This window comes from Crotalus tigris, unplaced genomic scaffold (assembly GCF_016545835.1).
Source record: "Crotalus tigris isolate CLP2741 ecotype Arizona unplaced genomic scaffold, ASM1654583v1 scf7180000024167.7108832, whole genome shotgun sequence".
NCBI classification, from domain to species: domain Eukaryota; kingdom Metazoa; phylum Chordata; class Lepidosauria; order Squamata; family Viperidae; genus Crotalus; species Crotalus tigris.
Window position 1 is genome coordinate 1,995,162 of NW_024100417.1, and position 15,674 is coordinate 2,010,835.

A 15,674-nucleotide genomic window follows, 5' to 3' on the forward strand; every position below is an offset into this window, starting at 1 on the left:
CCCTGCTCTGCCCTGCCCACTGGGCCACCCACCACCTCCATGGCCCGCCACAGATCACCCAAGCAGCCCAGCAGCGCCATAGCAGCCATGCCCTCTGCCCATGCCCCGCAGCAGCATCTGCGCGCAACGGGGCACAAGGGCAGAGTCTTGTCCCCGCTGCCTGGCTACCATGTCCTTGGCTGCGCTGCTTCGTGTGGGCCTCGCCCAGGGGCAATTCTCCTCCAGGAGGGCTGCTGGTGAGGGGGCCATGGGAGGAGGCGGGGCTGGGGAGATGGTGCATGTGCCCACAGAGAGGGCTCCAAGTGCCACCTCTGGCACCCGTGCCATAGGTTCGCCACCACTGTAATACACTATTACTTTTTTCCTAATATAGTGCTAGATAATTGAATCCATTTGGAGCCCAAAAAGTATTTAACATCTCCTTGAAGAACTGGCAGGTTCATGTCTGCCTTGGGGTTGCTTTACAGAATGAGTGCTTTTTTGACATTCTGTGCCCATCTGAGTGAATGAGTGAGTGAACAAAGATACCCACAATAGTTTCAAAATTCCTACTTCTCCAAAACAGCTGAGGATTTTTGCTTTAGTGCTTGCCAGCCCTCTGATGTTTGTGGTGGGCTAAGGAGTCTCCTTAAGATCTTGTTGAGATCTTTTTGATGCTTCAAAATAACTGGGACCCAAATGATCAAAACCGGTATTCTGAGAAATGCCCTGGCAATTAGTGTATCTGATAAAGGACTGATGTAATATGATAATGGTAAAGGAAGGATGACCCAATTATTCAGCACCCATGGTAACTTTGACAGCACAATTGTTTTCAAAGGCAGACCTATTTTAAATACATTTTAGTAATTCAATCTGAATAGAACTAGGGAATGCTGTAAAGCAGTATGGAGTGGTATATAAGTCTAAGTGCAATTGCTATTGCTATTAGAACTGATCACCTATCTTTCTGGAAGTCTAAGTAGGCTTGGTTTTTGTTTGTTTGTTTGTTTTGTGGGGGAGGCTGCCTTTTTTTATAATCCTCAAAAACTAGATTTTCATTACTCTTTTAGGGAAACTAGCCTGCCATTTCATAAATTGTAAAGTAGTCCAACTTTCTTAATTATGCTTAGAATGGCTTATATTGTGGTGATTTTCAGCAACTAATATTCTGTTCTCCCCTTTCTGCATGTTTTGAAACTTTTGGGCTTGCAAAAACAGAGAAATTTCCATAATCAGTTCTGGGATGCTCAACACAATTTCTTGTTAATGATTCTTTTTAAAAAACTACCTGCAACACAGCTCTATTCTATAGGATCTTCCATAACTACTGTATACATAGCAGACTATAAATTCCAGTTGTTTTTTTCCCCTATCAATGGATAAGTTTTCAATCTTAATGTCATAAACCTTATTAAAATTGTTTTATAATCTCATCTAGTTGGTTCCCCATTAAAGATAGATTATTTGTACACTTTATGTTCCTACACAAAACTACCCTTTTTAAAACAAATTCCTTAGTATATTTAATTAATATTAAAATGTATAAGTATTTTTTCAATCCAAAATGACACATTTGATTTCTCTAAGAAACTACCAACAGCAGCACCCTTGTTTGGTTGGTGTGTTCCAGGCCCCAACAGTAAAGAAATGTCATATTTTAGGACCTCAGCAACTTTCCTTCTCTACCCTCTCTGACCTATGGACTAGTATCCCCCAACTGAATTCTGCAGAGCTTCAATCCTGTTGTCCTTCAAAAAAGACATTAGAACTGAGTTTTTTCAAACCTAAGACAGGGCATTTTGTAACTATGCATGGTGTATGCTGTTTTGTATTACAATATTGGTTTCTCAAGGAGGTGAGTGATATTTTCTTACTGTATGTTTTAAACATATTTTTTTAAAACTGTAAATTGCCTAGAGTTACCTTGGTGATTGAGAGGGTAATAAATTGAACAAATAAATTAATTAGGCCCCCACACTGAAAAACTGACCCTGTAGTCCACATGTGGTCAATTGAGGACCTAACCAAATCCCATTTTTATAGCTCTCAAAACTCCCACAGTTACTGAAAATGGTGGTGTGTGTTCTTTTCATTTTGAGACAAAACATTCAAACCTATTCTAAAGCAATAGGTTTAACTCAGGGGTGTCAAACTCGCTGCGTCATGTGACGTGTCGTGACGTATCGCAACTTTTTTCCCATTGCTGGAGCTGGGGTGGGCTCAGCTTCTGTGTGATGCATCCAGCCCATGGGCCGGCAGTTTGACACCCCTGGTTTAACTTAAATAACAATTTTTTAAACATTCCATTTTTAGTACTAAAGTAAACTTTAGTGTTAAACTTTAAAGTGTTAAACTGCAGCACTTTAAAATTTCACTCAAAAGCCAAGGTAAAAAAGTTTGGCTCATCTTATTTTGCGTAATTTACTACTGTGGCCTATGCATTCCTAAAAAAAATGGTATTATTTCCAGTTCTCAAATGGTTCATAATTCTGTTGTAGAATTAGGTTGCTTCTGGTAATTCGGTGTAACATGTTATCTGATGATCTAGTGGGGAAGAGAGATTACAGAAATATACGAAAGGTCATTGTGCTCTGCCTATTGGGACAATACTGACCTCTATCCCAACCTTCAGTTGCTTTTACTGCCTTACTAGGATATTTAAAAGCTGTGATCTCTTATTCTCTTTTCATTTTCTTAAGAGCTTGCAGGTTGAGATTTCTTAGATTCTAAAAGTACAGAGGTTGTGTATTTAATGATTGCACAGATAAGGTCTTTGTACATTTGACTCTGCACAGGTAGGCTTCTTATGTGCATATTAAGTTGCAAGTGTGAGTGACAAATGGAAACAGAACTTATACCAGGTATTTAGTGAGGTCTGTACCACATACAATACAATACAGGCTATAACCTCAGAAGGTTGCTGTAGGAAAAATAGGAAGCAGAAGCAGTATTGGGTGTGTTTGCCATCTTCAGTTATTTATAAACAGTAATAAAGGGGAGATAAAAAAATAAATATAAGAACAAAAGTGATCCTTTTTCACTGTTACTGTTGTTTTACAAAGTTCTAGCATGTCCTGGGCAGATAAAATAAGTCTTGAATATACTGTATATGTATCTATGAATTTGTATATTGATAAAAGGATTCCAAAATAAGATATTTAGGTTTCTGCACTTTAAGGTCCAAACCATTGTCTTCTTTTTAAAACAAGGGTGGCGGTGATATAGAATATTTAACTATTGCTTTAAATTCCCTTTATATTTTGTCATATAGCTATGATCAATTTTCCTGCTGATTGTATTTGCCTTCAGTGTTAGCTTAAACTCCTGCATAAACATCCCTTCCTGGCCTCTATTGGGAAGGTATTGGTTTTCAAGGTGATTAACTGCAAAGAACACTTTGCCCATGTAACAGCTGTTCTTCCATATGGATGTACACAGCAAGATCCAAGAAATCAGATTAAACCAAGTTAGAAAATATATTTGGAGAGCAAAGGTGCTGGCTTGATCAATCCTCATGAAATTCTCATCTGGGGAAAATAATATTTACTTAGACTATCTTTTGTTGTTATTGCTCTTTCACTTAAAGCTGCTTTGTGTGTTCCAAACAAACCTAGATTAATCCTTAAATTGGGAGGCCTGAGCTCCCCACTCTGCTAGCTTAGAAAGAAAGTGTTCTCTGAACAATATAGTTCTCTAGTACTTTTATTTAACAAGAAATATAAAGCTTGGTTTTTATTTTCTAAGAACTGTGTGGACTATTGGAAACAGAGAGGCATCTTGGGATGGTTTTAATTGAGGTTGGGAAAAAATATTTTATCCTGGCCAGTCATCTCAAAGATCTCTCGAAGGACGCTGGAGATGGATCAAGTACTAAGGGATGTTACACACTGTAGTTAAGATTACATAGATTGGCTATTCCTGCCTTACAATGTGTGGCCCATAGATTTTTTTTTTTAACAGAACTAGGTTCAGTCTGAAGTAAGAGCAGCTGCACAGGTGACAGATGCAGTCTTAGCATGCTTTCCATGGGGAGGCAATCGTGCATTCAGATGTTGATGATTGTTATGCCTGAAGTCATTCATTGGCACATCTATGTTTGCTTTCTGTTGAATCAGAACTTAGACAACTTGACCTTACAACTATTATCGTATTTGAGCAAGGTAATTATTAAAACTTCCTGGATAGTGAAAGGTCTCAGTCCAATGTTAGGATTACATTAAAATATAGAATTTAAAAATTGCTATGTAACTTAACTATGTTCATCTTGCAGTTACAGTAATTAACCCCATAGTGCTCACCATCAAACCCATTTGTACATTTCTTCTGATTCCACCCATGGATGCAATAAAGCTTTCAGGCTATTTGTAGCTTGGCTAACCAAGCTTAGTGTAACATGCCCACATATTATAGTCAGAAGAAATATCAAAATACATATGCAGAACAATCTGTAAAATCTCTGTTGCAGAAATTCAGTGATAGATGTATTTAGCTAGTAAAAACATAGAAATATAGTATTTAAAAGGACTTGGTTCATTTTTTTAGTCCTTCTTCTCTGCCCCCAATCAACAATTTATGTTGGCAAGGAAGTAGAAGACATTGTTATATAGCAATAGCAGACTTATATACCACCCCATAATGCTTTATAGTGCTCTCAGAGCCAGCATATTGCCCTCCAACATTCTGGGTCCTCATTTTACCAACCTAGGAAGGATGGAAGCCTGAGTCAACCTTGAATCCTGTCAGGAACAAACTCCAGGCTGTGGGCAGATTTAGCCTGCAATATGGCATTCTAACCACTATGCCATCAGGACTCTGCATTTATAGTGCAGCTATGCACTTGCATTGCCTTTTATGCTCAATTGCAGTTGTTTAGAATACTGTACTGTAAGATACAGATATACTTAGAGTGTTTATCCATTTAGAATACTAAAGAAATATACTTATTTTTCTTTCTCAGGCAAACTCCACATTTGGGTTCTCAGGGAACTGTTTCATAAACAAATTGTTACGTTAATCTTTATTGTGCTAGAATAAACATAATTTTGTTTGGTGACATATTTAGGTCTTAAAGGGATCGGGATCTTAAATGGTAGTAAAGAGAGGCATTTACAAGCACACATGATATTAAAACAAACATGTTGGTCCCAGATCTTCCAAGTTCTATTTTTCAAGTTGGGCTTTCATAGGTGAGAAAGTTTTACTGTATTATCTTGACTCAGAAACTACATACCTTTCTGAAAATGTATGGGAGAAAGAGAAAGCAGGTTGGGTGATAATATGCAATTAATGTGTTTATTTAATTTGCCAGTAATGCCCAAACGCAGAAACACTTGCATGGTTGGTAGCAGTTCACTTTTGAATTTATTTGGATTTTTTTACCCAGAGATATTGACAAACATTTACAGTACTATGCTTACTCTTTTGATATCAGATTTGGCTTCATAGATTTGGCATAAGGATTGGCTAGTCTGCTTGCTGTAAAATCCAGCATTACTAGCAGACAATAGGCATATATAAGATTAGAACTGGAGCAAAGGTCTGAAGTTGGGCTGATTGTATTATGTCCTGTTCTACTGCTACCTGAGTAGATATGGAGATAGCTTTGGAATCTGGATTGTTGCACAGTCTTGTAGTATGGTCAGTAGCACAATCTGTTGTTGTTGATTAGTAGGCATATTAGGATAGTTAATAATAATAATAATAATAATAATAATAATAATAATAATAATAATAATAATAATAAAGATGGAAGGGACCTTGGAGGTCATCAAGTCCAACCCCCTGCTCAGGCAGGTAACTCTATACCATTTCAGACAAATGGCTGACCAGTTTCTTCTTAAAAACTTCCAGTGTTGGAGCATTCACCGCTTCTGGAGGCAGGTTGTTCCACTGGTTAATTGTTCTAACTGTCAGGAAGTTTCTCCTTAGTTCTAGGTTGCTTCTCTGTAATAAAACTAGAGATCTGGTCTTCAATAAGGTGACCAACTTTTTTACAATGAAAAGGAGGACACAAATAAATTGAAGAAAAAATATCGTAAATAAAAGAAACATTTTATTCATTGCAGCAATAATACAGAATACACTATAATATGATAAATGCATAATAAAAACATTTGTAACAATAACATTTTATATTGTAATTATGCTTGCATGCCGCGCCCCCGCCTGCAGCCGCCCTGCCAGCACTGCTGCCCCGCCAGCACTGCTGCCCCACCAGCACTGCTGCCCCGCCGTGTAGAGCGGGCCCCTCAGCTCCCAAAGCACCAGCTGCGCTGGCTCTGGCCCCGGGGGGGCAGCCGCCATCGACACACCCCACCTGCAGCCGCCCCACCAGCACACCACCCACCCTGCACAGCCCCGTGTAGAGCAGGCCCCGCAGCTCCCACAGCATGGGGGGCAGCCAGCCACCGCCGCCCCTCACACCCCCACCCACCGCAGTCCCGCCACCCCTGCCTCTTGCGCCCACAGCCATTATTGCCCTAGCAGGGCCAAAGATCAAGAGAAAGTTACCATAGCATCACCACTCCAGTGTCCTCCAGGTATCTTCGGGACTAACTAGGAGATGGTGTATTTGGGTAGCAGGGAGGGGTGCAAAGTTCCTGCCAATTCGCCTTCGCTGCAGACAACTTACACGTGCAAATTTTGCTGGCTCCGTGTTTTGGTATGCTCAGCAGCAATTCCTATTGGCTTTCGAAAGCCAATAGGGGGAGTAGCACAGCTCATGCAAAAGTTGAAAAAAAAACATCAAAAAAAGGTGCCGGAATGCCGTTCTGAGTGTTCTATGAGACAAAAAAAGCCCTGCAGATTAGTCTTCAAATATTGAAAAGGAGGACATTTAGGAGGACACTTTTCGAGGGAGGACAGAACTCACAAAAGGAGGACTGTCCTCCCTAAAGGAGGACGGTTGGTCAACTTAGTCTTCAATATCCAGAAGCCACATGGCAACCACAAGTTAGTTTTCTATATTTCTGGACTATCTATAGTGGTCCTCTCTCCCCCCCAACAGCCCCCAAATCCAGATGTTTAGCTATAGCCTGCAAGAAAAATGCCTGATGCATTCTCTGAGTGGGATTGTGGTTTAGTCTTTAAGATGCTACAAAACTGCAGTTTTTCCTGCTTTGGCTAAATGGTTACCTCCGTAGATTTAGAAATAAGTGTTTTAGAATAGATCATGAAATGATAAGTCGCTAGGAACTGAAACTTGAAGGCTGGCCCATAATATGTTTTGTATGCTATTTTCACATCAAAAATATGATTTGAAATCTCTAAGAGTTGGATTCTTTTTTTTTTTTTTTTTTACCCTTGTGATAGTTTATAGAAGTTAAAATAATAAAGTTCTCTTAGGTCCTGCAGAGAAACAATTTTCTGAAATAAGAAAAATAATGTCTGTCACCTGGACTAAATGCCTGTTATTTGGTCTCTCTCTCTTTTTTCCTCTTCCAGTCTGAATACCATTATGAATATACAGCATGTAACAGCCTGGGCTCCAGATGGAGAGTTGCTGTGCCCCACACCCCAGGACTCTGCACTGGCCTGCCAGATCCCATCAAAGGCACAAAATGCTGTAAGCCATGATTGCTGCCACCTATCTTTCTTGTTTGCCACCAATTTCTTTCTTTTGACATTTCAAACATTATCAGAAGCAGAGACAAAGGTTACTCTATGGCACAAGATACTTTACTTTGTTTAAGAGCAGGGGCAACACTATCATTTCAGTAGATTTATTTAACAATTTCTTTTCTTGGATGTAGACCTGATTCTCCAATTCCAATATTTGAATATTCAAAAGGAAGACATTTCAATTTGCAACTGACCTAAAATATCTCTCTGTCATATTTTTCTTCTGACCAGGGATGTATCTGAATAAAAGCATTCAGAAATTTAAGATGTTATGTTGCATACAAAGCCAGCACATCAATAAAGAATTTTTAAATTTTAAATAAACTGTAATTAGGACCACCACACTAGATATTAATTTGTCCATAATCAAGTGGACCACAAATATTTTTAAAGAATTGTTATAAGCTTGTTATACATGTGCTTCTAAAAATTGATAAAGATAAATAGTATGTTAGAAGAGACATTATATATCCACTCACACAAGAAAATACAACTTTTACTTAGAAATATAATTTTGATTTAACTTTAACTATTACATTGTTCATTTTTATTCCAGTGGTACAGAATTACTTATAGCATAATGATACCAAATGGGACATAAAAATTGAAATCAGTGTATTTGTACATAGCTATTTTTGTTCTTTCTATTACATTCCATACATATTGTTATTTCCAGCGTTACTATCAATAGTTAGAAGTAAAAATACTGTATCTTTGGAAACATACATCCCACTTTTAAGAGCTATTTCATAAGGTTTCATCAAACTGCTTCAACTGGTTTCCATTTTGAACTATCTATGTTGTAGTAACATAGATCTGCCAAGAATATTCCAGTCATCTGTTTGATCCTTTTCATCTATTTTATCTTTCCCTGTCTTCCTATTCTTTTACTTCCCTCAATCTTGTCATGCATCATTTTTATAGTCTATCATTCTATCAATCACATGCCTAAAGGCTTTCTGGAGCTAGCATATTAATGAGTAATTCGTACTCTGGCATTGTTAACTCTGAATTTTATAAAGAAAGATAAGACATAAATATTTAAATAACACAAAATATCAGATAGACCTTTTTACCCATTTTAGATCATTCAATTGCTCTCTTTTTAATGTTTATAGGGAAATGGTATAAAAAGAAGTAAGATGCCCAAATTTCCATCAACATGTAGACAAAGGAATCATTACCATATTTTTTTTGTTGTATTTTTCTCATAATTTCAATATGTATTGTTTTTCAACATAAGCTGGCAAATAATTTTGATTTTTGTGGACCCCAGCTGGGGTTTTGGGGTCGCAGAGATCCTAGGATCACACTGTAATTAACAGTGCTCTAAGTTGTTAAAAATTAGAAATTAAAATTTCTACTCTCTCCATTCTACTAAGCCAGTGGTTCTCAACCTTTTTAATGCCGCGACCCCCAACTGGTCGTAAGTTGAGGACTACTCAACTGGTCGTAAGTCGAGGACTACTCAACTGGTGCAGCACCGTTTGCAGAATGGGACTTTTGGCGGGCTCAGCATGGCAGAGTCAGCCTGGACAATTCTTATTGGCTTTTGAAAGCCAATAGAATTAGACTCTATTCAAGAGAGTCTATTCTATTGGCTTTCAAAAGCCAATAGAATAAAATGGAGTAGCACAGCTAAGGAAAAGGGGGAAAAAATGGCGGACTGCGTTGTTTGGCGACCCCCGTGAAATGGTCGTTTACCCCAAATGGGGTCCCGACCCACAGGTTGAGAACCACTGTACTAAGCTCTGTCATTGTATGATTTGGTATGGGCTAATAAGTGTGAATTCAGATAGTATAAGTTATAACCTATAGTTTATGGCTTACAGTTATGTGTGAATCTAACCCTTTTGGCTTATCTATCAAATTGTAGTTAAAAGAAAACATGCCTTGGTGTGATGCTTAAACCTCTAATAGGGGAAGCAGAGGAAAAGAAGGGTTAAACTGTGTGAACATGAGATTCATTATAGTTGAGTCATATAAACTTGTCTTTATATAAAACAAGGTCTAACAGTATAGTTTGATATCCACTTTTTATAAAGGCCCATTAACTTAATGGAACTTATTTCGAGGAATGCAAACTTTTGGGCGGGCTGGTTGGTCATGTGGAACAGCCCTTACTCTCTTTAATTCTTTGTGTTGTTTGTGTTAGCTTTATTTCAATTATATTTTGGTGCTATGTATCTAATGAAGCTTTGTATGCAATGAAAATATAAAATATAATTAACAAACATGTCTATCTTTCATTTTATCTAAAAAAAATAGTCTTGTCAGATGTTAAACACAACTCAAAGGTGTTATAAGAAGGTGTCATTCTATAAAGTCAGCTGTAACAGATTCACTGAAGCTGCCTGTGTTGGTCTAGATCAGGGCTAGGCAACCTTGGCTCTTTTATGACTCGTGGACTTCAACTCCCAGAATTCCTGAGCCAGCATGGCTGGCTCAGGAATTCTGGGAGTTGAGTCCATGAGTCATAAAAGTGCCAAGGTTGCCTAGCCCTAGTCTAAATTCATCTTTTGACCTGATTTTGTTTTGGTGATTTTCTGTATTTCAGCATTTTCTTGCAAAGCAGGTGAATTCTTGGATATGAAAAATCAGTCATGCAAGCCATGTGCAGAGGGCACGTATTCTCTTGGGACTGGTGTCAGGTTCGATGAATGGGATGAGTTGCCCCATGGATTTGCCAGCATAGCAACCAATTTTGAACTTGATTACAACCTCTTGGAGTCCTTGGGAAACTGCACCAAGTAAGTGAATATGTTGTTATTAATGCTGGGATATGTCTGTTTTGAAAGTCAACCTCTATATGCCAGCCAGCGACCTTAAGGCTGCAGATTCTAAAGCTTGACAGCATTTTGAGTAGGAATGTTTATGAAACATTGCAGCTAATTTGTCTCTAAGTGTGGGAGCTCAGAATAACATTTTCTTCTTTGTACATTAGCACCAGTGCTTTGATTCTTTGCCATTCTTCTGCTTTAGATTAATTTTCTAGATTTTTGTTCAAACATTAATGCCTTCTTTACTCGAACGTAATAGGGGAAGAAACTGAAAATTGAAGCAAGGTGAGCACCTCTCAGTTCAAAGAGAGACATGACTGGCTCAAAGTCACCCAGCTAGCTTCATGCCTGGGGTGGGACTGAAACTCATGGTCTCTTGGTTTCTAGCCTGATAATCAATATACTAAATTAGCTCTCAGTGGTGATTTACCTTTATGCTGTTTATATGAAAAATTGGTCCAGTAGAAATTTCCTTTTCTTGCTACTTCCTTCGGGGGGAGGGGTTGGTACACTTTTTAAATATTTCTTTTTCTTTCTTGTTAATATATTTCTGAATTAGGTTGTTACATCTGTTTAATGTAATTAATAAAATTATCAGGGGGAAAGAAACTAGTCCAGGAAATGCTTTAAAGCAGTTATTTTCAACTTTGTGCCTTCTAAGCATGCAAACATCTGCATCTGCCATACTTCAGACTGACCAAAGGCTTTCCAATATAGTCGGTTAAGAAAAATAAAGGTACCCACACCTCTTTTTCATTATTGTATTACATTGTACAAACACAATGTTGAATCGGTATGCTCTGGCCTTCACATGGCTTTATCCATATATGCATATAGTAGAAATGAGTGTATAGGTTATATGCTGTTCATTATGAAATTAGTATAATACCGATATAGGTCAACTACTGTTGGTGCAGCTTTTTTTGTTACATAACCTTGTTTTCAAGATCAAAGTAAACTTGATATAAACAAATTACAATTAATCATTCATAAAAATTATTCCCTTTTCTGTGGAAATACAAGATCTGGCATCTAAATTTGTAACTTCTTCGATCCAAATGTAATTTCCCTTATAATGTCTTAGGAATACCTGTTGCTGGTGGTGTGCAATAGTACTCTCACAACAGCTGGGCTCTTTCTTCTGTTCCAGGTCAACATGGGTTCCTAAGGGAGATTATATTGCTTCCAACACAGATGAGTGCATAGCTACTCTGATGTACGCTATTAACCTCAAGCAATCTGGGACCGTCTCCTTTGACTACATCTACCCAGATAGCAACATCGTCTTTGAATTCTTTGTATGTTTCTTACAGTTCAGTTAAAAGATTCTATCTAAGTTTTTGTTATTTTACGTTATATGAAAGAAATTTTCAATTATGTGCTGTCTTTCAAAACCTAAGCACTGTTTTCCAGAATTTGCATTCCATGTGATCTGGTATCTCCTCCCAGGTTGAATAAAACTGTTTCTATTTTATTTAAATCAAACACCACTAAAATTTATGTCCAGTTTTGCAGTAGTCTGTTAACACCTTCCAGATATTCCTTCTTTCTTGAACTGCATTTGCTCATAGATGAATTTGGGTAATCATCATGTTCTGGTGAGCTTTTAAAACAAAGTGATAGCTTTGTGCGCTTCTTGAAGTAACAACTTTGTTATTTTAGCACTTTTTCTTTCCATAACTATAATAATATTACAGCCAAGAAGACTTTTCCAATATTTACTTCTAGTCCAGAACCATTAAGGCTGTTGCTGGCATGTTCTTTTAAAATGCCCTTTGATGACTTTGCATGTCTAAAGTATATTGAAATGCATTTAAGTGTTGTTTTAATTAATATTAGTTGCTCCATTGTTTTATATTGTTCTTAGAAAGTAGTAGTAATAGAAAAGGTCCCCATGGATCAATAAAATGGGCATTAAAAGACTCCAACTCAAATGTTACAATCTAAATAAAATATTCCAGGTGTGGCAGAATCAGTTTGAATACTTTAAGGAGCCTGTATTTTTTTTTAGTAGTCAAGAACAACATAACTGTATTTCAATGTACAGCCTTAAATATATACATTTTTAGAGGCAGAGCTATAAGTGCCAAAATGAAAAACGTAATTAATTTAATATTAATATTAAAGTATGTTTTATAGTAGGTCAGGTTTTATATTATTTCTAAATGTTCTTGCACAACATCTTGGGGAACTGTACCCCAAAGGTGCTTTTTCACGAGGTAACTGGACTTTCTTGTTTTTCTTTGAAGACATTTCACTTCTCATCCAAGAAGTGAAAGAAGCTGGAGGAGCTTCTTGGATGAGAAGCGAAACGTCTTCAAAGAAAAGAAGAAAGTCCAGTTGCCTCATGAAAAAGCACCTTTGGGATAACTATGACCTGGATGGCTGAGAATCTCCATAGACATGGGGAACTGTACACTTTTCACAGGATTTTCAGGATTCTCTGAAAGGTACCTCAGTTTTAAAAAATTAGTTAACCTCTGGAATATCATTAGTTGTACAAACTTGTAAAAGAATTTCCATCTATTTTCTGATGTAGAGCATATGTTCAAATTGTATTTAATAATGTCACCATAAATGGGTGTTGACTGTAGAGAATCCAATAAATCTCTTTACCTGTGAACAGAAATTGCATCCTTATCTGCATCATCATTTATTGTAGGTTCAGAATGACCAGTGCCAGTCAACTGTGGAGGATTCTCGATGGATGAAAACTACAGAGAGAGGGTGGGAGAAACACAGTGTAAGTATACAATGTTTTTAAATTTAAAACTGTAACTTGAGGAAGGAAAAATATATGAACTACTGGGAACTACACTGCATTTCAATATGCATATCTGGGCATTCAAACTTGTATTTTTTAATATTTATAGGTGGAGCTGAGTCGTGGCAACAATGTCTTGTATTGGAAAACAACGGCTTTCTCTGTTTGGTCCAAAAACCCCAAGCCTGTATTGGTGAAAAACATTGGGATTACAGGTCTGTGTTTTGTTGGTGCTTGCCCTTAATCTAATGAGAGGACCAGGTTTAGTGACAGGCTCAGATATCTTCCCTGCTCCCCTTGAACAGAGCAAAACTCACCATCTTCTGTTCTAGAAGAAGATGATTCAGAATGACATGAGTACTTTGAACACTTTTCCAATCGACCATATCTATATTCCATATTTTCTCTCTTCAGAGAGTTTTGATGTGATCAGGGCACAACCGCAATTGCAGGTGTACAGTTTTACTACAGATTGTGACAGATGGGTGAGGCAACTTGAAAATAGGAGATGAAACTTTATGAGAGGGGCCTCGTTTGACTGATTGGCTATCTGTGTAAAATTAGTCCCATGGGTCAGAAAGGTATTGCCTATCTCTAGTCTAATTCATAGCGCAAGCTGCTGCTGGGGGTAGTCAAAGGGTTATGTTGCTTGCTGAATACATGTTTCCCCATCTTTTTTTCCATGTTCCCTAGGTGTAGCTTATACTTCCGAATGCTTTCCTTGTAAAGCTGGCACCTATACAGCCAAATCTGGTTCTTCCTTCTGTCAGCAATGCCCAGCAAATTCGTTTTCTTCCAAAAAAGCTACTTCTTGCCAACAGTGTGAGCCAGCAAATTATTCAGGTAATACATTGCATGCCCCAGCCATTTTTTTTATGTGTAGTTGATTTTTTGTACTTCTTAATCAAGTTATCCCACATTTCCAGCCATGCTAGCTTTAGATGTATAAATGTCATCTTACATCGGCCCCTCTTGGTCTTTAACTTTACCGCATGTGCTCTGTACAAATTGAAAATCAGGTATCATTCTCTTTTAGATTTCTCATCCATTTTTGTCGGTGTTTGTCATATCCTTGCCCTAAATGCTACAATATTGCATGCTAGATTTTGTTTCAGCTACACTTTATTGACACTGACTCATTCAGCAGCAGCCACAAAGGTAGACAGGGGACTGTGCTTTTTTCTAATTGGTTTTCTAATAATTGAGGGTCACAGAGATCATGGCAGTGATGTTACTAGAAGGACTAGGATTAGGATTTGAGGCCCTTTTGAATAATTTGAATGGAGGAGTGTTCTTGGGTTTATTTTAACAGCAAGAGCAAAGTGAAATTATAGACTTAACAAACCTATAATTACTCCTTGTGTTTGAAATATTGTAGGAAAATCTAGCTCCTGAATGTTGATAATGTGGTCTTGGGGGACTACAAAAAGGGAACAAAGAGGCCGCAGGCAATAATTTAGCATACCTGATTTACTAGTTCCTTTCTGCTTCCTCTGGCAAAGTTCCAAAGTTCAGATTAAAAAAACCAACGAAAGTTGAAATATTTACGCTGTGTTCTTGCTAACACAAACACTAGGATATACAGTCCTGTATTGTTTGAATTCTTCCTGCCATATTGATTAAAAGACAGTAGAAACTGTTCAAATCAGAGTCTCCTTTACAATGAATTGGTGCAGCTCAGTTTGAAACCTTGATGACAGAGAATCAGAAATTTAAGCAGAGTCCACAATATGTGTGTGGGTGTATGTGTGTGTGTGTGTGTGTGTGTGTGTGTATTATATGAGGTATAGTATATTTTTATAGCTTATTGCTGAAAATATTCCTGAGTCTCTCATATCTGCATGGATTTAATTGCTGTTTCTTTTGCCACAAAGAACCAGGTTCTTCCTCCTGCAAGCCTCGCCCAGCCTGTACAAATAAGGATTATTTTTATATCCACACTGCCTGTGATACAAACGGGGAGGTATGCAACCTCTAGAATTCCATACAGTACTGGGATGCTCTTTTGGGGGTCTTTTGAAGCACAGCCTTGATGGTCAGCATTATTCAAAATGTTTCTGCTGCGAAGTGCCATATGCACTTCCTTGTGGATACTTAATAATCAGAATGATTAACAAGGCCTGAAATAGATAAGGATTGGTTAACACATCCCATATAGCCATTGTTTATTTACCTTTAAGGAGAGTCAGAATATTTGTTCGGTTCCCTGTTCCACGAGTATTGAATATTGAACTTCAATGGGCTATATGGGCCACCTAAAATGCTTGGAGGTAGCCAACAAAATCCCTTCTGTAGCTTGGTTGAATTATGTTACCTGAGAGAAGGGGGAAATTATTAAATATATGTATATGGTAGGAAGGAAGAATTATTATTTGTATGAACAGTAATCATGATGAATGATATATAATTGTTTTACTTAATTTATTAAATCAAATTGAACCAAATGCCATTTTGATCGTGGCTCTGCCCCTTTTTTTGACTTTGCTTCTAGGTTTTGGCATATAAGTCCCACTTAAAGTTAAGTTCAG

The 15,674-nt window shown here is 37.7% G+C and overlaps 1 protein-coding gene across 3 annotated transcripts in view; it reads left to right on the forward strand.

The window, feature by feature from the left end:
* The window catches only part of ELAPOR1 (endosome-lysosome associated apoptosis and autophagy regulator 1), a 53,269-nt gene that overhangs the window by 15,159 nt on the left and 22,436 nt on the right, over positions 1-15,674 (forward strand). For all 3 annotated transcript variants that reach the window (XM_039323330.1, XM_039323331.1, XM_039323332.1), the window contains exons 2-8: positions 7,426-7,546; positions 10,160-10,352; positions 11,533-11,680; positions 13,045-13,125; positions 13,256-13,361; positions 13,840-13,989; positions 15,021-15,109. In XM_039323330.1, the coding sequence (XP_039179264.1) occupies positions 7,426-7,546; positions 10,160-10,352; positions 11,533-11,680; positions 13,045-13,125; positions 13,256-13,361; positions 13,840-13,989; positions 15,021-15,109 (888 nt within the window). The remainder of the gene's footprint in view (positions 1-7,425; positions 7,547-10,159; positions 10,353-11,532; positions 11,681-13,044; positions 13,126-13,255; positions 13,362-13,839; positions 13,990-15,020; positions 15,110-15,674) is intronic.